Source organism: Oncorhynchus keta, chromosome 25, assembly GCF_023373465.1.
Source record: "Oncorhynchus keta strain PuntledgeMale-10-30-2019 chromosome 25, Oket_V2, whole genome shotgun sequence".
Taxonomy (NCBI): Eukaryota; Metazoa; Chordata; class Actinopteri; order Salmoniformes; family Salmonidae; genus Oncorhynchus; species Oncorhynchus keta.
Genome location: NC_068445.1, coordinates 9831797 through 9854979, shown reverse-complemented (window position 1 = coordinate 9854979; position 23183 = coordinate 9831797). Strand labels below are relative to the sequence as shown.

At 41.9% G+C, this 23183-nt stretch overlaps 1 protein-coding gene across 2 annotated transcripts in view; it reads right to left on the bottom strand.

Annotated features, from left to right (window-relative positions):
- The window catches only part of LOC118358119 (GDNF family receptor alpha-2-like), a 72360-nt gene extending 53219 nt beyond the window's left edge, over nucleotides 1–19141 (bottom strand). For both annotated transcript variants that reach the window (XM_035735595.2, XM_035735594.2), the window contains exons 1-3: nucleotides 18556–19141; nucleotides 16229–16537; nucleotides 1159–1245 (exon numbers count right to left, since the gene is read on the bottom strand). In XM_035735595.2, coding sequence (XP_035591488.1) covers nucleotides 1159–1245; nucleotides 16229–16537; nucleotides 18556–18595 — 436 coding nt within the window. In that variant the 5' untranslated portion in view covers nucleotides 18596–19141. The remainder of the gene's footprint in view (nucleotides 1–1158; nucleotides 1246–16228; nucleotides 16538–18555) is intronic.
- Nucleotides 19142–23183: the final 4042 nt, after the last annotated feature.

Here is a 23183-nt window from a genome sequence, read left to right as displayed (position 1 = left end):
ACTTGTCCCGAAGCAACTCCTGCTTTGTCTTGGCTGTGTGCTTAGGGTCGGGGTCCTGTTGTAAGGTGAACCTTAGCCCCCAGACTGAGGTCCTGAGCGCTCTGGGGCAGGTTTTCATCAAGGATCTCTCTGCACTTTGCTCCGTTCGTCTTTCCTTCGATCCTGACTAGTCTCCCAGTCCCAGACGCTTGGCTTTTCAGGCCAAAGATTTCAATCTTGGATTCATCAGACCAGAAAATCTTGTTTCTCTTGGCCCGAGAGTCTTTAGGTGCCTTTTGGCAAACTCTAAGCGGGCTATCATGTGCCTTTTACTGAAGAGTGGCTTCCGTTTGGCCACTACCATAAAGGCCTGATTGGTTGAGTGCTGCAGAGATGGTTTACCTTCTAGAAGGTTCTCCCATTACCGAAGAGACACTCTAGAGCACACTCTAGACACTCTGTCAGAGTGACCATCGGGTTCTTGGTCACGTCACTGACCAAGGCCTTTCTCCCCCGATTTCTCAGTTTGGCCATCTCTAGGAAGAGTCTTGGTGGTTCCAACCTTCTTCCATTTAAGAATGATGGAGGACACAGTGTTCTTGGGGACCTTCAATGCTGCAGAAGTATTTTGGTACTCTTCCCCAGATCTTTGCCTCGACACAATGCTGACTCGGAGCTCTACGGACAATTCATTCAACCTCATGGCTTGGTTTTTGCTCTGACATGCACTGTCAACTCTGGGACCTTATATATACAGGTATGTGCCTTCCCAAATCATGTCCAATCAGTTGTATGTACCATTGTATGTACCACAGGTCAAGTATTGGAAACATCTCAAGGATGATCAATGGGAATAGGATTCACCTGAGCTCAATTTTGAATCTCATAGCAAAGGGTCTGAAGGTATTTTAGTTTTAAAATTGTAATACATTTGGAAATATATATATATTTTTAAACTGTTTTTGCTTTGTCATTATGGAATATTGTATATAGATTGCTGAGGATCTTTTTATTATTTAATCCATTTTCAAATAAGGCTGTAATGTAACAAAATGTGGATAAAGTCAAGGGGTCTGAATACCTTTCGATGGCACTGTATACAGTGTATCTTCACAGTCTTTTAACATGGAATAGTCATTGTGGGAGCAAAAAATGATAACATTAAACATTTGTTCTTACCTGAGATAATGGAAGCGAGACGGAATGCATCAGGGTAGCGAACAGGAATCACAGGTTCATAAGGGGATGTTTCATAAAGCTCTCCACCTGGGAAAACAGTACATGATGAAATTGTTTTGATAAAAAGGAAAATGATAGTGTGCTCACACCCACATACTGTAGTTCATGGTACATTAATTACTGGGTATGTGTTGCGGTACATTTAATAAAGGAATATGATCTCAAAATGTATACAAAGTTGTTGACCTTCATGTGTCTAAGGCAAGGAGTCATGGTTTTAGAAACATTGCACAGGATAAAACATTTTTTTTTTGTGCTAAAACAATAAGCAAATATCTATATTGTTTCTGTTGATAACAGAAACCAGTGAAGTTTGAATTCTACAAAATTTGTCAACTTGAGATTTTGGCTCTTAATCGGTCTGTCTGACCAATAACACATTTTACACCCTGAAGATTTCAATGGTGTGAACATTTGGCTAATTTTGTGATATGCAAAGCAGATCGTTCACCACGGTCAGATACTTTGATTTTGGAAAGAACATTTGGTCCTGGTGCTCGCTGATTTAGGTGAGGCAGCCTCCAAACGCTGAATTGCTATGGCTGTTTGTAAAAAAAAAAATGAATCAAATTAGCACTCAACTGACTGTGCTGCTCCCCTGTGCCTCTCTCTCAGAAGCCTCTAATCCTGTGTTTAAAATTCACAGCCATTCGGTGTGATCCAGACAAAACCCTCCAGTGTGTAGCATTGCATTTTGATGCTAACAGAAACACAGCAAGGCTGGTGTGGGACAGGCAGGGAGCCCACCGCAGCAAATGAGAAAATCCAAAACCTGTGGGGAGAGGTGAAGCCCAGTGGACAACCATCCAATCAATAAATATCACCATTTGTTTATCACAATGCTCCGTGCGTTTGAAAAGAGGATGTTACCTCATCAAGTGTTCTTCCAGCTGTTCAGAGAATGGAGACTTCAACGGAAGGTAGTGTGTGATTCACATATGTGTTGATCATGTTGTACAGTATAGTGCATATTTCATTACCAGGCTGCCGATCAGGTGGAATAAAAAGAATACCCTTGAAGATGTCACTTTAGTAACACAGTGTAACGTGGGTTCACAGTACATTTGTTGAAAAGAAAACATTGTATGTTATCTTAGTTCCATCGTGAACAGGGGGATACAAAAAGCGTCAGTAAAACAACTATTGAAATACACCAAACTAAAGATGATCAACTATAACGCCAAATGGCTAAAAAAAAACATGTCATTCAACAGAAGTGAAAGTTGCGCCTCCCAGCATTATAAACTGCAGAGGGACGACATTGAACTCTTCCCTTGCCAACTCCTGAGCAAAAGTCCAAGGAGGGCCACACTAAGGCTGATATAATGTCTTGTTCCCTTCCGTGAGGGGGAGAAAAAAATCATAACCAGTTTCCCCATCTGATAATGAGGAAACATCTCTAATAATTAAGATTTTGACCATGGACCCTGACCAGGACTCCAGACACACTCCATAGATTCCTAGACATAATACATTACTATAAGAAAGTAAGCAACCCATTGTAAGACATTGCAGAGAGACTGTCAGCATCTACACCACCCTACATCCTACTGACTGCTTGCCTCTGAAACTAAGCAGGGCAGGGCCTGGTCAATTCTTGGATGGGAGAATAGAATATGCTGAATGTGGTGTTGGAGGGCCATAAGACAGCACTATTCCATCTGGTAAGGGAGTGATGGGGGGAGGGGGTAACTAAACTGCATAAGGTGCCATCATTCAAATGAGACATTAAACAGATGTCCATAATCTCTGTGGTCATTAAAGTAGCCATGGCACTTGTTGCACGAGTTAAAGGTTAACCCCACTGTCAAAGCTAAAATCCTAATCCGGCTTCTCATACTCCCTTGGCCACCTACAGTCATTTTCTCCAGCTTCCAACTGACTCATTCAACCCCTGCAACTCTTCTCCAGGTAGAAGATGATGTGGTCAAATGAGGGTCAAATAAAAGTTGGTGTGTTTGGTCTTATCATTGTGCTTGTTCATACTGCTGCTTCATAATCAAAACGATTGATTGAACTACAAATCAAATTGTACTTGCCGAATACAACGGGTACAGTGAAATGCTGAATAACAAGCCCTTAACCAACAATGCAGTTTTAAGAGAATACCTAATAAAAGGAACAGATAAGAATAACAAATAATTCAAGAGCGGCAGTAAATAACAATAGTAGGGCTATATACAGGGGGTACCGGTGTCAAGGTAATTTAGGTCATATGTACATGCAGGTAGAGTTATGTTAGTGACTATGCATAGATAATAACAGAGAGTAGCAGCAGCGTAAATTAGCTGTTTGATTAGTTTTTCGGGAGTCTTATGGCTTGGGGGTAGAAGCTTTTTAGAAGCCTCTTGGACCTAGACTTGGCGCTCCGGTACCGCTTGCCGTGCAGTAGCAGCGAGAACAGTCTATGACTAGGCTGGCTGGAGTGTTGTAATGTGTTGTAATGTACCCCTACCACCTGGGGGTGGCCCGTCAGGAAGTCCAGGATCCATTTGCAGAGGGAGGTGTTTAGTCCCAGGGTCCTTAGCTTAGTGATGAGCTTTGAGGGCACTATGGTGTTGACTGCTGAGCTGTAGCATTCTCACATAGGTGTTCCTTTTGTCCAGGTGTGAAAGGGCAGTGTGGAGTACAGATACAGATTGCATCATCTGTGGATCTTTGGTATGCAAATTGGAGTGGGTCTAGGGTTTCTGGGATAATGGTGTTGATGTGAGCCATGACCAGCCTTTCAAAGCATTTCATGGCTACAGACGTGAGTGCTATGGGTTGGTAATCATTTAGGCAGGTTACCTTAGTGATCTTGGGCACATGGTGGTCTGCTTGAAACATGTTGGTATTACAGACTCAGACAGGGAGAGGTTGAAAATATCAGTGAAGACACTTGCCAGTTGTTTTCGTGCATGCTTGGAATACACATCTTGGTATTCCGTCTGGCCCTGTGGCATTGTGAATGTTGACCTATTTAAAGGTCTTACTCACATCGGCTGCGGAGAGCGTGATCACACAGTCGGCCGGAACAGCTGATGCTCTCGTGCATGTTTCAGTGTTACTTGCCTCGAAACGAGCATATAAGTTATTTAGCCCGTCTGGTAGGTTCATGTCACTAGGAAGTTCTTCGCTGTGCTTCCGTTTGTAGTCTGTAATAGTTTGCAAGCTCTGCCACATCCGACAAGCGTCAGAGACGGTGTAGGACGATTCGATCTTAGTCCTGTATTGACGCTTTGCCTGTTTGATGGTTTGTTGGAGGGCATAGCGGGATTTCTTATAAGCTTCCAGGTTAGAGTCCCACTCCTTGAAAGAGGCAGCTCTACCATTTAGCTCAGTGCGAATGTTGCCTGTAATCCATGGCTTCTGGTTGGGGTATGTACGTACAGTCACTGTGGGGATGACGTCATCGATGCACTTATTGATGAAGCCCATGACTGATGTGGTGTACTTCTCAATGCCATCAGAGGAATTCCGGAACATATTCCAGTCTGTGCTAGCAAAACAGTCCTGTAGCTTAGCATCTGCTTCATCTGACCACTTTTTTATTGATTTACTCACTGGTGCTTTCTGCTTTAATTTTTGCTTGTAAGCAGGAATCAGGAGGATAGAATTCTGGTCAGATTTGTCAAATGGAGGGCAAGGGAGAGCTTTGTATGTGTGTGGAGTAAAGGTGGTCCAGAGATTTTACCCTCTGGTTGCACATTTAACATGCTGATAGAAATTTGGTAAAAAGGATTTAAGTTTCCCTACATTAAAGTCCCTGGCTACGAGGAGCTTGTTTGCTTATGGCGGAATAGAGCTCATTCAATGCTGTCTTAGTGCCAGGAGATTAAAACTCTCTAGGTAGATAGTGTGGTCTACAGCTTATCGTGAGATGCTCTACCTCAGGCGAGCAAAACCTAGAGACTTCCATAGATATTGTGTACCAGCTGTTGTTTACATATATGCATAGGCCCCCGTCCCGTGTCTTACCAGAGGTTGCTGTTCTATCCTGCCAATAGAGTGTATAACCCACCAGCTGTATGTTATTAATGTCGTCGTTCAGCCATGACTCTGTTAAACATAAGATATTACAGTTTTTAATGTCCCGTTGGTAGGATATACGTGCTTTCAGTTCGTCCCATTTATTTTCCAGCGATTGAACGTTAGCTAACAGTATGGATGGCAAAGGCAGATAAGCCACTCGTCGCTGAAACCTTTGTGTTGTGCACCCTAAGGACAAAGAAATCCCATTTCTACCACTTCCCTAGCTTCCCTTCACTACTTCAGTCAGCATTGACGATCATCACAACGTGTAACATCACCACAGGCAGTTCTCTAAGAGTAGCTATTGCAGAAACCATGGGGGAGGGTTGTGAGATAAGGGGATATTATCCCTATTTCTCCCTGTCCACATTTTTCCATATCATCCTACACATCTCTGTAGTGAGAAAGCAAAGGCAGCCAGACAAAGATTCTTACTTCTCTCTCTTAGCATGCCTAAGTACAACAATTGCCAATTTTTACGAGTGCTTGGAACTCTTAGGGAACCCACAGTTACCACTGAGATAGGTCCTTTTTCCCAGAGACTTCCCATAAAGTCTGTTTACCCATCCTAAATGGCCATTGTACAATAGCAAAATCTTCAAACAAAGCCAAATGCTCTAGCTTTGAAAGTGCTGTGGCCAGCCTCAGGGCCAGCTTATAGAGGATCATGGATGATGAAGCTCTATTCTTCTCCGGGGGGACTGAGGGGAAGTTTAGGGAAACAAACTATTTCAGTTTCACCCAAGTGGCCAAGAAGAAACTTCCCTGCATATCATACAAGTATATTATAATTTAGCCTCATCCACATACACTGAGTATACAAAACATTAAGAACTCTTTCCACGACATAGACTGAGCAGGTGAATCCAGGTGAAAGCTATTATCCCTTGTTGATGTCACTTGTTAAATCCACATAAAATCAGTGAGGATCAGTGGTCTCCAACCTTTTCTAGCATGAGAGCTACTTAAAAAAAAGGAAACATGTCACGAGCTACTCATTTTTTTCTTTCTTTCAAATAGGCAAATTCTGCTCTTCTCCTCCCCACTGCAACTCTTCCCCGGGTCCTTAGTGTAAGAGAAAGTAATGTTTTCTGTCAACATATCTGGTAAAATAAAGGTTCATAAAATCTGTTGTATATTTCCAAAATTATTTTCCTTCAAAATTACAATTGTTCATAGAGAAACAACGAAATTGGATGTTCTGAGTCCATGTCAATGGTTAAATCATATCATAAGAAAAACATTTTTAGGCTTGGATAAAAAAAAAAAAAGTAATTCCCCTTTAATTGCGCATCTAGAAATTGAGGAATGTGACATCTAACATGCTGACCCCAATGTTTGCGTTGGCGTTACGTGCACATACGTTGCAAAATAAATGTATGCCTACATGTTATTCAATCATTTCATCCAAACTGCTCGCGCGCATCAATGAGCATCTGTGTAGCAAAGCTTTAAAATAGAACATGATTTTTAGGAGCATACAGTGAATTTGGAAAGAATTCAGATCCCTTGACTTTTTCCACATTTTGTTATTTTACAGCCTTAATCTAAAATCTATAAAACAGGTTTTTAGACATTTTTGAAAATGTATTTTTAAAAAACTGAAAAATCACATTTACTGTCACGGTTTTTATATGGTGAAGGAGAGTCGGACCAAACTGCAGCGTGTCGATTGCGATCCATGTTTATTTAAACAAACGTAAACACGACTAAACACGAACACTACAAAACAATAAACGAAACGAAAACCGAAAACAGCCTATACTTGTGTCAACTAACATCGAACTAGGACATCAAGACACTCAGGACAATCACCCACAATACAACCAAAGAATATGGCTGCCTAAATATGGTTCCCAATCAGAGACAACGATAAACACCTGCCTCTGATTGAGAACCACTTCAGACAGCCATAGACTCTCCTAGAACACCCCACTAAGCTACAATCCCACTAAGCTACACACCACATACAAAAACCCATGTCACACCCTGGCCTGACCAAATACATTAAGAAAAACACAAAATACTTCGACCAGGGCGTGACATTTACATACGTACTCAGACTCTTACTCAGTACTTTATACAAGAAACTTTGGCAAAAATTACAGCCTTGAGTTTCCTTGGGTATGACCCTACAAGCTTGGCACACCTGTATTTGGAAAGTTTCTTCCATTCTTCTCTGCAGATCCTCTCAAGCTCTGTCGGGTTGGATGGGGAGAGTCACTGCACAGCTATTTTTAGGTCTCTCCAGAGATGTTCGATCGGGTTGAAGTCTGATTCTGTCTGGGCCACATTCAGATACTTGTCCCGAAGCCACTACTGCGTTGTCTTGGCTGTGTGCTTAGGGTCATTGTCCTGTTGGAAGGTGAACCGTCGACCCAGTCTGAGGTCCTGAGCGCTCTGGAGCATATTTTCATCAAGGATCTCTCTGTACTTTGCTTTGTTCGTATTTCCCTCGATCATGACTAGTCTCCCAGTCCCTGCCGCTGAAAAACATCCCCACAGCATGATGCTGCCACCAACATGCTTTATCGTATGGATGGTGCCAGGTTTCCCCCAGATGTGATGCTTGGCATTCAGGCCAAAGAGAATCTTGTTTCTCATACCATAAAGGTCCACACTCCAGTCCAATTTGTGGTGGTAATGCACCTTAAAGTTGGTTGCCAACCGACATATAAAGTCAGAATAAGATGAATGAAGGAGGAGAGATTACTAGAAACGAACTAGGTTTACCCTTTTAGCTGTGGATTAATTGTCGTAGTAGAGGACCTTGTTCATTTCAGGTAAGATAACAACCCGGGCCTCCCGGGTGGTGCAGTGGTTAAGGGTGCTGTACTGCAGTGCCAGCTGTGCCATCAGAGTCCCTGGGTTCGCGCCGTAACCGCTCTGTTGTAACCGGCCGCGACCGGGAGGTCCGTGGGGCGACGCACAATTGGCTTTGCGTCATCCGGGTTAGGGAGGGCTTGGTCGGTAGGGATGTCTTATCCCTTGTCTCATCGCGCACCAGCGACTCCTGTGGCGGGCCGGGCTCAGTGAGCGCTAACCAGGGTTGCCAGGTGCACGGTGTACCCTCCGACACATTGGTGCCGCTGGCTTCCGGGTTGGATGCGCGCTGTGTTAAGAAGCAGTACGGCTGGTTGGGTTGTGTATCGGAGGACGCATGACTTTTAACCTTCGTCTCTCCCGAGCCTGTACGGGAGTTGTAGCGATGAGACAAGATAGTAGCTACTACAACAATTGGATACCATGAAATTGGGGAGAAAAAAGGGGTAACATTTTTTTTAAAAGAACAAAATAAAAAGATAACAACCCAATGTTTATAGCCCAGGACAAATTAGCTAGCAACAGCAAGATAGCGAAATGGCCATGAGTTTTTCATGCGTTTCGACATGTCATCAAATTAATATAGTTGGTTCAGAGTTCATTGTGATATTTCAACATGCGTGTCCTGATCACATCTGGTGTGGATGGACAAAATCAACAGACGGGCCAGTCCGGGCCAGATGGGCCAGTCTAGCGATGGTTCTGTAGGCCTACTGTTGCTCATTTCATGGCAAATTTAGCAAATAACAAATAATAGATACAAATTATATACTTACTCATGATATACTTCTGCCAGGTAAGCCTACTTTGCAGTTAACACTTAATTTGGTATTTCTGTCAACCCACAAGATGGTAACCACATCACTGGCTACACACAGAGTGATAAACAAACAATCGCACGCACCACAGACAGACAGGGGCAATATTACTAGAAATGAATTGGCAGATACTGTATTAGGTTATTAGCTTATTAAGCCAATAATGGCTCAGAAAATGTGAGATAACGTCTATGGTCGTGATGTCTGATACTTGTGAGATTGGTTTTAGGACGGTTTGCGGTGGAACACGTGAAAATTGCATGTACTTTCAGAATTGTTTGGCGAGCTACTCATAAGTGGGCTCCGAGTTACTGGTAGCTCGCAATCTACCTGTTGGAGACCCCTGGTGTAGATGAAGGGGAGGAGACAGGCTAAAGAAGGATTTTAAACCTTGAGACAATTGAGACATGGATTGTGTATGTGTGCTATACAGAGGGTGAATGGTAGTAGGTGCCAGGTGCACTGGTTTGTGTCAAGGACTTGCAACACTGCTGGGGTTTTCATGCTCAACAGTTTCCTGTTTGTCTCAAGAATGGTCTACCAGAGACTCTCGGGTGGCGCAGTGGTCTAAGGCCACCAGAGATTCTGGGTTTGAGCCCAGGCTCTGCCACCCCGACCGGGAGGCCCATGGGGCGGTGCACAATTGGCCCAGCGTCATCCGGGTTAGGAAGGGTTTGGCCGGCAGGGATATCCTTGTCTCATCGCACACTAGCGACCACTGTGGCGGGCCGGACGCATTGCACGCTGACCAGGTCGCCAGGTGTACGGTGTTTCCTCCGACACATTGGTGCGGCTGGCTTCCGGGTTGGATGTGCACTGTGTCAAGGTCGCATTTCTCTCAATCTTTGCCTCTCCCAAGTCTGTACGGGAGTTGCAGCGATGAGACAAGACTGTAACTACAACCAATTGGATACCACGAAATTGGGGAGTAAAAGGAGTTAAAAAAAATACATTTTACATTTTAAAATAATGTAAAAAAAATAATAATTAAGAATGGTCTACCACCTAAAGGACATCCAGCCAACTTGACAGAACTGTGTGAAGCATTAGAGTCAACATGGGCCAGCATCCCTGTGTCCATGCCCTGACAAATTGAGTCTGTTCTGAGGGGGGATGCAACTCAATATTAGGACGGTGTTCCTAATGCCTAATGTTTGGTATTCTCAGTGTATAATAACAATTCATTTGATTGTAAGTCAAAGAAGTAATAATTCATTAATAACATTGTCAAACATCAAATGATAGCATTAAGAAGGTAGTGAATGGATTTTGAAAGTGTTTTCTAATGTTATCACGTGCCATGCAAAATTAGAACTGCACAAGTACAGCATCGCTCTCTCGCTTGGGGTTTGACAGATTCACATTCACAGCAGGGGGCCATGGCACTCTGTTCTTGAACAACTGTGCTATTTGACAGTCACCCAACCAATAATGTATTCCTCAGGTAATACAAAACATTATTCCCAGCTGTTTAGTGATGGTTTGCCGTAGGGCAACAACTTATCGTGGTAATTAAGACTCCGTTTGACTTCATTTGCTCTGACAGTGTTGCGCACGGCCAGAGTGAAACAGACAATAATGAGTCCCTTGTAGGAGGATATTGCTCTTAACCCTATCAGTCCCAAGATCCCAGCAAAGATCTGCTTTTCATTTATCTGCATGTCCAGCCCTTATATTTAGCCTCACAATGAAGTGTTTGACCCTTTTATTTTCAGGACAACCAGGGCCACAAGTAGAAAACAAAACAATTTGACATAAACAGTTGCATTCATGAATTTTCTTGACAATAATGAGTTCTGCCAAAGCAAATATCTGATCAAAATGAATTTATATGAATGCTGTACGTTCAGAAATACTTTGCTCGGTGAGAAAAGAATATCCAACTAGTCAGCGACAACTGCATGGAGTTTGTGACAGGGAACATGTGAGCTTATTACAGTATTATAGACACTATGTCCTGAGATTTCCGATGATCTTCTATGTAGAAGAACCTTTTACCTTCTAACAGTTCTTGTGTAGCTTGTGGGCGTCACAGAGCAACATCTGTACGTGTTCGTGAGAGTTTCAGTTTTTTATAGATAGCTTTTAATAGTTTGCAGCGCAAACCATTCGGACTCCACAGACGTTGTGGTAAAAATACCCAACCCCAGGCCCCATAAGGATATCATAACCACCGATGGTACAACCCAGAAATCTGTAGCTTAAACACCCCATTTTTTAAAAGGGGTTAGAAGGCCGAAACATGCTGCCGTTACGGTGGGACTCATTGGGTTAAGTTGATTCAGTGGATGACTGCCTAAGAGTTTAAGCTGTAGAGAATCTAAAATCCATCACATATTCATTATCAATAGGAGTACATTCCTGAGGTGATGGAAGTGTCCTATGGATTTTTCCGGTCTTGGCAAACAGCTTATAGCTTGAAGCAAAGTACATTTTAATAGCTGTCATTCACCTTATTTGTTTAAAGTTGACCTGGTCTATTTGCATAAATGAAGAATATTGATTACATATTTCTCAATGGTTGAAGACCATCTGTGTAGAAGAAAATGGCAACGGCTCTGATAGCTAATCCATTCGCACAATTCCAATGATCCGCATTCAATCATTCACAAACCGTTATGGCGGAACACATCCAAATCCCCACTTGCCCGTATTCAGAAGGCAAAATAGTCTGTCTCTTCCTGCCAGGGTAAGAGGGGCGAATTTCCCAACTATAGCAGCCACTCTGGGTGTCATTTCAGTCAAATTGAAATCTGCTCGATGGATCTTCAGTTACAGTAAAGGAATCATTAGAGGGATTTGCAAGAACATAGAATGCCATCCCTGTCATCACATTTCATTGATCCTGTTCACAGGTTTTGGGGGGCCTGAAAATCTCTTATTGATTTGTTCCAGAAAAATATTGACAGGTCTCTTCCTCTGATGATGAAGCACCCACCTCGCGAGCGTGGCAAGATGAGTAAAAACAGAGGACACATTCAGCATGCAGAAGCAAACTCCCATTGCCTCACTGGAGAAATGTGCTCCTTATGACAGAGGATGGCTAAGGTAATGGCTGGTGACTGCTACCATTGCTCATGGTAATGATGGTTTCACTGAGGAATACTGTGTACCTCTGTAACCTTATGCGTTTCTCCCCTGACTCTGCCTGGGTCCTAGGAATAACGTACTCAAGCTGGCATAGGGTTCCTATTTCCCCGCTCTAAATTAGCTGTGTAGTGATATTAGCATGGAATACTGACAGATTCTTCTCTTGACCTTTAGAATACCAGCGGGAAAGTCATTATTTTTAAGTGCTTACTTTGTTATTTCATGTAAGATCTCACAATGGCCTGAGACAGACTCACGTATGCTCCCTGCTGTAGAAATATATTCTACTAATTAAACTGCAAGGAAACCGCCCACATAAAGGCCTTCAATTCTCTTAGCTATCTGCTCAATTCACTTTCATTTGAAAGAACAAAACGGTGATATGTGAAGAATGGGACTTCTTAACTGACTGGCCGGAACTGCCTCAAACCCTTGTGCTCTCACCATGAGGCTTAATCGAAAGAGAAATGCAGCTACCTTTATGTTATTAAAGAGTATGCTTCCCACATAGTAATTATGCCTTTTATAGATTCAGACTCCAAACCCCTGTTGTCCGGCAGTGAGAAGGACCTATTCAAAAGGCCAACCATTATCTGTCACTGACACATTGCATTCAGCTGGCATTTCTTTTAAAACCTCAATTAACAGTTCACGTGTACAATATTAACGAGGGCCAAAGACGGAGCGCAAGTAGCCCAATGAATGCTGGTCCTTTTCACAGCAGCAACGCCCTCCAGTTTGCTGCCTACATGCACAGTGTAACAAAGTCTAAGCAGTCACTAATCTTGGAATACAGCAAAGTAGCCTTCTTTATCACACAAATAAGGGCACAATTTAGTAAACAGAAATGTAAAGGCTGCTAATGTGTGAGATTTGTGGTTATCATTGCACTAGGAGTGTAAGTCCTTATCCCTGCATTATGCTCAGAGCATTTCATGAATATAAATATTGGAAATCCACGAACCAAAGAATAGAAGATGAATATTATAAAAGGACAATCAATTTATATGAAACTTGCAGATGGCGTGCCTTTACTCATTTTATCTTTGTTAATGTTTTAACATTCGCCCCTCTTAATGTCTAGGCAGGTAGCCTAGAGGTTAAGATTGTTGAGCTAATAACCGAAAGGTAGCTGGTTTGAATCCCTGAGCCGACTAGGTGAAAAATCTGCTGATGTGCCCTTGAGCAAGGCACTTAACCCTAATTGCTCCTGTAAGTCACTCTGGATAACAGCTTTTGCTAAATGACTAAAATGCTACCTACAATTCATTAACACTATCTACAATTCTTTATGCAAAATGCAGAGAACGCAACATTTTTGCTGCAATTTCGCACACACAAACCTTTAATAAATATGCCCCAAAATTCCCTAAATGACTTAATATTTTAGTCAACAGCAACACAGGCTGGCTCTTAGGAATTATCGACATAGCCTGTAGACATTTCCGTATCTGCTGAGAAAACCTTTCAAGCTGGTGCTCTTCCTATAATATCCTAACTTTTTCTGGGTTTTGTCCACAACCATTTTTTAAGTGGCTTGCAGCGTTTTTGAGGGTCTGTGGGGAATTGGCCCTCGTGTTTGTTTCGATGGAGAACAATATTATATACTGATTGTTTCCAGTTAACAAAAGCCTGGTTGACTGCACAATGGATCATGATTAGATTAAAGCTGCACTGTAAAGAGCCCTGTCCTCCATTACAGCCTGTTTTATCTCCCTGGACAGTGCCAAAATGGGACACTTACATTGTTCGGTCAAGTATCCTCAGTGAAAGACACAGGGGAGGTCTGTATTTGTCAAAACAGCTTACTGTATGTAGCCTACTGTAAGTCCAAGTGTAACTCCGTTCAGATAGGCCTGCTTTAGTGTCCTAACATTTCCCTTGAACCCTCTATTCTAGATCACAGGCATAGCGACTGACATACCTTGACTGGTGCCATAGGAAGTTAGCTCCTGGTAAAAGTGACTTCGCCACAGTTGAATATAGCATATGGTGTGTCAAAGCTTTTGACTACATTAGAGCTTGTGATTTGATTTGACATCAGCTGCAGTGATGTCTTGAAACATTCATCATGCCACGCTTATGACAATGTGAAGTAGGCTTTTGAAGGACTAAGGTCTAAGTGAAATATTACCTCCTGGATTGTGCAAGTGGCTGGCTCCAGGCCATTGAACGGTGGGTTTGTAACCTAATAATACGATAATATGGAACACTTTAGGTGAAAACCAATCGCGCACCCCTAACAGGTCTTGCTGCTGTAATTGCATTATTGCTCCATTATTTCACAGAGAATAGAAAGCATATATTTTTCATCGGGGGTATCAATATACAGTGCATTCGGAAAGTATTCAGTCCCCTTGACTTTTTTACACCTTTTGTTATGTTACAGCGTTATTCTAAAATTGATTAAATATTTTTTTCCCGCTCATCAATCTACACACAATACGCCATAATGACAAAGCAAAAACAGTTTTTTAGAAATGTTTGAAAATGTATTAAATACTAAAAACGGAAATATGACATTTACATAAGTATTCAGACCCTTCACTCAGTACTTTGTTGTAGCACCTTTGACAGTGATTAAAGCTTTGAGTCTTCTTGGGTATGACGCTACAAGCTTGGCACACCTGTATTTGGGGAGTTTCTCCCATTCTTCTCTGCAGCTCCTCTAAAGCTCTGTCAAGCTGGATGAGGAGCATCGCTGCAGAGCTATTTTCAGGTTTCTCCAGAGATGTTAGATCGGGTTCAAGTCCGGACTCTGGCTGGGCAACTCAAGGACATTCAGAGACTTGTCCCAAAGCCACACCAGCTTTGTCTTGGGTGTGTGCTTAGGGTCATTGTCCTGTTGGAAGGTGAACCTTCGCCCCAGTCTGAGGTCCTGAGCGTTCTGGAGCACTTTTTCATCGTGGATTTTTCTGTACTTTGCTCTGTTCATCTTTCCCTCAATCCTGACTAGTTTCCCAGTCCCTGCCACTGAAAAGCATCCCCACAGCATGATGCTGCCACCACAATGCTTCAACGTAGGGATGGTGCCAAATTCTTACAGATGTGATGCTTGGCATTCAAGCCAATCTTGGCTTCATCAGACCAGAGAATCTTGTTTAGTTGCCTTTAAGGCTAACTCAAAGCGGGCTGTCATGTGCCTTTTACTGAGGAGTTGCTTCCATCTGACCACTCTACCATAAAGGCCTGATTGGTGGAGTGCTGCAGAGATGGTTGACCTTCTGGAAGGTTCTCCCATCTCCACAGAGGAACTCTGGAGCTCTGTCAGAGTGACCATTGGGATCTTGGTCACATCCCTGACCAAGGCTCTTCTCCCCCGATTGCTCAGTTTGACCGGGCAGCCAGCTCTAGGAAGAGTCTTAGTGGTTCCAAACTTCTTCCATTTAAGATTGATGGAGGCCACTGTGTTCTTGGGGACCTTCAATGCTGCAGAAATGTTTTGGTACCCTTCCCCAGATCTGTGACTCGACATAATCCTGTCTCGGAGCCCTACGGACAATTCCTTCAACCACATGGCTTGGTTTTTGTTCTGACATGCACTGTCAATTGTGGGACCTTATATAGACAGGTGTGGGCATTTCCAAAGCATGTCCAATCAATTGAATTTCCCAAAGGTGGACTCCAATCACCTCAAGGATGATCAATGGAAACAGAATGCACCTGAGCTGAATTTCGAGTCACATGGCAAAGGGTCTGAATAGTCATAGTAAAGGGCTGAAATGCAAGCACTTCTAAAAACCTGTTTTCGCCTTGTCATAATGGGGTATTGTGTGTAGATTGCTGAGGGAAACAATTAATTTAATCAATTTTAGAATAAGGCTGTAACCTAACAAAATATGAAAAAAGTGAAAGGGTCTGAATACTTTCCGAATGCACTCTATCCTGTAGCAGGTGCAGCATACAATCCATGAGACTTTCCTTATTCTCTGCATTTAAAAAAAAGAGACCTAGATGATCATGTAGCCACTGTATCTAATTAGATCTAATTTGCTGATTACGTGTTTGTTCACGAACAAAACTTTTTTTTTTAAATCAATGACATATACAATTCATAATAGCAGAGTTATTCTGTCTGTATATGTTTATCGTCTATATATTCTGTGTTTTGATTCAGTTTACTGCTGCAACACCATTTCACCAAATCAAATTCCGTTTCTAATTCTTATCTATGCACATACATGCAGATCTCATTATGCAAGTATCTATCTTCTTGGTACAAGACAATTTTTTTAATACAATTTATTCATTGATTTTAGTCTCACCTTCAGTCAGGCCCATGTGGATGCTCCAATAGCTCTGCAGACACTGAAGCTCTTTCTTCATGCCCCTTTTACATCGACAGTCATACAGCGGGCTGACCAGCAGCACCTCCAGGGCAGCCTGGCACTCCCTGTTGGCCAGCATGGTGTCCCTCTCTCTGCCCACCAGGCACTGACGCATCACCCGGTAGCGGGAGCTGCACTGGGGGTTCTGGTTGCATATGTCACTGGCCCTCACGCAATCCAACCAGCCATGGGCACCCGTCCCTACCAGGGCCGATGAGGAACCACCCCAGGAGGACACAACCCCGTCTGAGGGAGGGAACAGGAGGTTGTTTCCATTGGTCTGACATATGGAGTTACACATGCATGGGTATATATGATGGATTTATTCTGTCACTGGTGCAGTATGAGCATTTCATAAGGTAAGGCAGTGTTTTCTAAACCTCTTCTTGAGTACCTCCAGGCGTTCCATGTGTTTGATATATTCCACAACTAGCACATCTGACAAAATTGACTCAAGAGTGCTAGTACTGGAACACATGAAAGAAGCGGAATAGCTGTGGGGTACTAATTGAGGTTTAGGAAACACTGGTGTAAGGGATTTCTGATCACTGGATATTTTGTTTACGTATATGAAACACGCAAAGAATACATACACATATGGTATAAGGAAATGCAATTAAATAACCGTGTAATCACCCAGTGGACAAAAGTGGTTGCAATGACGCCATTCTGGTGGTTCTTCTGATCCCTTTTTTGGGTTGAAATATTTGTATAATGGTTTTCTGACCAGATATGGCATATTATATTTCATGTCTCAATGTTGTCATGAAAAATACATATTTGGTCGTAATGTATTAGCTACAAAAACAAACAAAAAATCAACCAGAAAATGACATTATGACATCCCATGCCAAATGTTGTCCACTAGGAACTATATATTGGTCCTAAACCGTCTTGAGTATGTAATAAGACCTATTATAAATGCAGGCTACTGTGCAATTGGAAACTCAAACTCCTTACAATGCTGCAATCTCAGCAGGCAGAATTTGGCATGGGACATAATAATCACATATTCTGGTTGTAAACTACATTTCTGGCTGTAGAAACGTCAGATTACCAGATTACAACGGCATCAAGTAGTCTGAGGACAGACTTCATATTTTGGTTAACCAGATTAGAATCAGTTACATGTGTTTTGTCTGGTCACTAAAGAGATGTATTAAAAACGTAATTTTGAAATCAGTATAAAACACAAACATGACGTCATTGCAACCGGTTTTGCCAACTGGGATGAAACAGGTGCAAGATTTTCTTTGACAAATAGACCCAGGAACAGATCGAAATATATGATAGTTGTTTGACAAGTCATTTGTTGTTTGACATGTTCATTTGTATGTAGGCTATGACTAGCACACACGCATTTGATGCATCAATTAGTTATATGATATATTTCAGTCTATTATCTGTTATGCTTCATGATATTTTGCCCATTTATTGGCAAGATATCAGATCTGATTGGTCAAGACCAATAATTTGGCAAAATATCAGAATTGGGCTGCCTGTGCATGGTCATTGATCCCAATGCACTTACCTTCAGAATATTAAAGTGTTCCATATTGTTGTTGTGTATGGGCAGTCAAATCAATAACAAACATAGGGAGAGCAAAACAGAGGCTTATCTATTGAATGGCATAGACAAGGAAAGATACAAACACTGAGTCCTATTTAGATTGAAAGACTGACATGAGCGATACCTTCAGGTAAACCTGCAAACTGCTAAGGGGGATATTGCTATAGACTTTGCAATTGGTTTAAAGTACAGGGAGTATGCAGTACAACTAAATTATGCATATAATCACTATCAGTAACTGATTAATTGAGCAGCTTCTACCAACAAGACAGATCCCCATCATCATCATCATCATCATCATGTTTAGGCTATGCATTAATTAACTTTATATGAGTTATTTCACTTTCTCAACCTTAATCAAATAGGCAGACGAGATGCGAAAAGACAATACAATAAGCACTAACAACAAGTTGGGAGTATAGGTCAAATATTGCACCTAATAAGTTCAAACGTGCATTCTATGGGTAATTAAGGAAACAATTTAAATGTATTGATCCGACAGAAAAATGTAAGATTCATTTCACAATAAGTAGGTTAAAGGCGAAACAACCTCAAATGAAAGAGTCCTACTGAATGTATAATATTCATAATATTCACAACAATTGCAAAACTATCCCCATGCATGTCGTGCAATTGAATAAATGGTTTTGTCTGCATTTAAAACTTAAATACCATCAGAATATAAATGTCTCACCTAATAGAAAAAGAACGAGGTAGAAATAAATCCACATCATGAAGAATTGGTAGCCTAATTAGATTCAAGGTCAAGAACCTGTGAAAATGAGGATCCGATTTAATTTCTTCCTTTTGTAAACGTGTTGTAATTCCCTTTCCAAATAGTTGGTTCCGTCGTAACTAAAACTGGGAGAATTTAAATATTCGCGCAAAAAAAAAATACAATTTAGGCTACGGAACGCGCCTTCACAATTTCCACTCTCATTAATCCAGATTCCAGATTCGAAAATACACAAAAATGACTATCTCAAAATCGTCTTGGTAAAGGAATTAAATCCCAGTCTGTGAGCAGCTATTTCATAGGTCGTAGCCTATATATACACTGTACATATCGAATGAACTGTGGCATCTCTGCATCAAGAGCTCTGATGATCCAATTCGAAGCTCCCACACTTGATACGATATGCAAAAAAAAAAAGATTTGGCAACGATAATGATGTCAGATAACTTTTTACAATGACATTTCTCTGGAGGAATACGGAAACTACAACTACTGTAGCCTACGCAGGAGGGATATCGCCGAGTGAAGTCTTGACTCTCCAAAAGCCGCGCGCCTCTGACTTTCTGAGTATCTGCGCTTCTTTTGGAGTGTTCTGGCATCACAGGAGTTAATTTCACGAGCTTCGGGAAACCAGCAGAGGGCGATGCTGACTCACTCGTTTACTGGAAAAACTATGAACAACGCTATTTATGCAAGAATATGGCTTCTGTCAAATTATTATGAGAGGAGTCCATCTTCTGGTTGACTGCTCGATTACTGGCCTACGGCAATTATTTTCAGTAGATTGTGACATTTCGGGAATTGGCTGTATGTATGTCATCAAATTAATTGTTGTTTTAATGCTTCCACAATTCCCCCATGCACCATAAAACGAGGATCCTCTTTAAAAAGTCAAGACAGGGTATTTGCCTGTTCCGGCACATCACAGAATGTGTTATACATGTTATGTATTTGTCAGGTATATTCATGGGATCACATAAACCCTACTTTTACCATGTCAATGCCAGTTCACAACATGTAGGCCTACATGTCTAACAGAGTTATCAAATGCAGACCTCTCAGATGGCAGAGATAACAACAACAGGCAAATTAATTTCCACTATATCCCATCATTACACTCCATGGGACGTTATATTCATGGTCTCAAACCAGGAAGTAAATGTTGAGGCACAAAACCTACATTTTTCAAAATGTCTTTCACTAATGACTGTTGTGCTTCATTGCTTAAATAGGTTCTGGCCATCATACATCTTTACAAATCTTGAAAACAAAGTCTATTTAGAGACAGGCACATTGAAAAACTGCATGGCCAGTGCCTAATAAGGATGATAAACTGTCAGATGGGCATGTGTTACCGGGGCAGCACTGAGCTAGCCTGCCACGTCACTTCCTGGACTAGCTCAAACTGGCGTTTTATGTCTTGAAAATCTCCCCCATGAGATGCCATTTTGGTCGTTAAAATCCACTTCCTTGACTTCAAGTGTGCCATTGAGTATTCACATAGAATTGAATGGTGTGATGTCATTGATGGGTTTATCAATATATATATATATATATATATATATACCATCCACACTCTTAGAAAAAAACACACACTATCTGGATTCTAGAACGTAATTGGGTTCTTCGGTTGTCCCTAGGGTTGAACATTTTGGGGAATATTCAGAGGTGGAAACTTTCCGTGGAATTAACGGAGATATATGCAAATTAATATTAACCATTTAAATGTAGATGTTTTTCAGATGGAATATATTTACCATATCATAAGTAGATGTAATTGCACATGATTAAATCCCTCCAATAGAAAAAAGTGTAATTTAGTTAGGAATTTTACTTTAATTAAATAAGTTGACTCTTCACATGGGATGATTTCACTGAACACAAAAAGGGAATATTGAATGATCCCAATGATCCATTGCATCTGTAAATCTTTGGTTGTCTTCATCTCAGGCTTCCATGTCTTCTCCCTGGACCTCCTCAATGTCTACCTCTTGAACATCAGACTCTGAGGCCTCATCTTCACTGTCACTTTCCAAACTTCTTAAGGATGGCTCATTGTCAGGCTCAAAAAGCCTCAAATTTGCCTGGATGGACACCAATTTTCAACCCTTCTATTGGTCAGCCTGTTGCGTGCTTTGATGTGTGTGTTCCCAAAGAAGGACCAAATGCGCTCTGAGGCAGCTGATGTTGGTAGAATTTGGAGGATGATGGAGGCAACAGGGGAAAGAGCCTCAGATCCACAAAGTCCCTTCCACCAGGTGGCTGATGAGATATGTTGGCACGACTGCCATATTGCATCTCCATCCCAAAGCCCTTGCTTGAAAGTGTACCTCGCCAGACTGCCAGCATACTTGGGGTCCAACATGTACGCTGAGCTGTGTGTATGGGCTTCAGGCAGAAGTCTTCACGCTATTTGATATATTTCAGAACTGCAGTTCCCTCTGCTTGGAGCAACAGCGAAGTGGGCAGGGCAGTGCGAATTTCTTCTCTTACATCTGCAAGCAGAGTCTGAACATCAGACAGGATGGCATTGTCTCCCTTAATCCGTGCAATGGCTACTGCTATAGGTTTCAAGAGTTTCAGGCTGCTTACCACTCTCTCCCAAATACATAATCCAGGAGGATCCTCTTGAGGGGGCTGTCTATATCAGCAGACTGTGATATGGCCATTTCTTGGAGAGACTCCTTCCCCTCCAGGAGACTGTCAAACATGATGACAACACCAACCCGACGGGTGTTGCTGGGCAGCTTCAATGTGGTGCTCTTATTCTTCTCACTTTGCTTGGTGATGCAGATTGCTGCTATAACTTGATGACCTTTCACATACCTAACCATTTCCTTGGCTCTCTTGTAGAGTGTATCCGTTGTTTTCAGTGCCATGATGTCCCTGAGGAGCAGATTCAATGCATGAGCAGTACAGCCAATGGGTGTGATGTGAGGGTAAGACTCCTCCACTGTAGACCAAGTTGCCTTCATGTTCGCAGCATTATCTGTCATTGTCTGTCATTGTCTGTCATCCAAGGTCATTGACTGCCTTCAGCTCATCTGCAATGTAGAGACCGGTGTGTCTGTTGTCCCTTGTGTCTGTGCTCTTGTAGAATACTGGTTGAGGGCTGGAGATGATGTAGTTAATTATTCCTTGCCCACGATCAGTCGACCGCCCATCTGAGATGATTGCAACACAGTCTGCTTTCTCTATGATTTGCTTGACCTTCTCTTGAACTCTGTTGAACTCTGCATCCAGCAAATGAGTAGATAAAACATGTCTCTGGTTGGAGGGGTGTATGCTGGGCGTAAAACATTCCGAAATCTCTCCCAATACACATTGCCTGTGAGCATCAGAGGTGAACCAGTTGCATACACGGCTCGAGCAAGACATTCATCAGCATTTCTCTGACTACGTTCCTCCATTGAGTCAAAAAACCTTCTGATTACAGGAGGACCATGAGCTATTGCTATTGATAAGGTGTCATCATTTTCACCTTGAATAGAAGTAGAGGGACCTTTGTCAGATGTTGCTTGTTGTGAGCACTGAGGGAAATGTATGCACTTGGCCAGACTATTCTGCATCCTTGTGGCCTTCTTCACATATAATTTGGCACAGTATTTGCAAATGTACACAGCTTTTCCATCTACATCAGCTGCAGTGAAATGTCTCCACAGATCAGATAGCGCCCGTGGCATTTTCCTGTAACGATGAGAAAAAATGAGTAAAAAACAAACAAATACAATTCCATGTACAGATAAATAGTTAAGAAGTTAGATTAAACAACTCCTTTGTATGATAAATGTTTAAAAATGAAACATGTATTGAAACAGGTGAATTAACACTCCTCAGTTAGCAGCCTCAAGCAAGCTAAACCCCACATGTCAGCAAAAACTAACTAGCAGAGATTGTTAACAAGGTATACATGATTTAAACACACTTTGCTGTAGGCTACTATTTACAAGTTAACAAAAAATGATGTATGTCATATAAAATATATTCACCCCACCCAGTATTGTAATCAAAACTTAGCAGAAAGCATGTAGTCCTTTGCTCAGACAATGTGGTTGGTTGGGCTCAATAGCATCTCATTAGTGTGCAAGATCTTGAGAATCAGCTGTATATGTGATGGAAGAGAGCACTGCACACATGATGGAAGAATGCACTGTGCATGCAGAGGGTTGCAATTCCATTGAATTGGGGAATGTTTAACCAAAATATGCCACAAGACCTGGAATTGCCTTGTGTATCCCACAAAAAATGTTCACTGTTATCAGCTAACATTTTTGATGAATTCTAAGAAAAATTCCCAAAATTCACGGGCTTAACTTCCCATGGAAAATTTCCAGGAGAGTTTCGGACCCTTTGCAACCCTGGTTGTCCCCATAGGAGAACCCTTTGCATAACCGTTTTGTTTTTGTTTTTTGCCTAACCTATTCCCCAGAGGGTTCTACATGGAATCCAAAATGGTTTTACCTGAAACCAAAAAGGGTTCTACCTCGAACCAAAACAGCTATCCTATGGGGACAGCTGAGGATCACTTTTGGAACCCTTTTTACTGAGAGTGTATGGTATTAGACCTAAATTGAAAATCAGTGAAA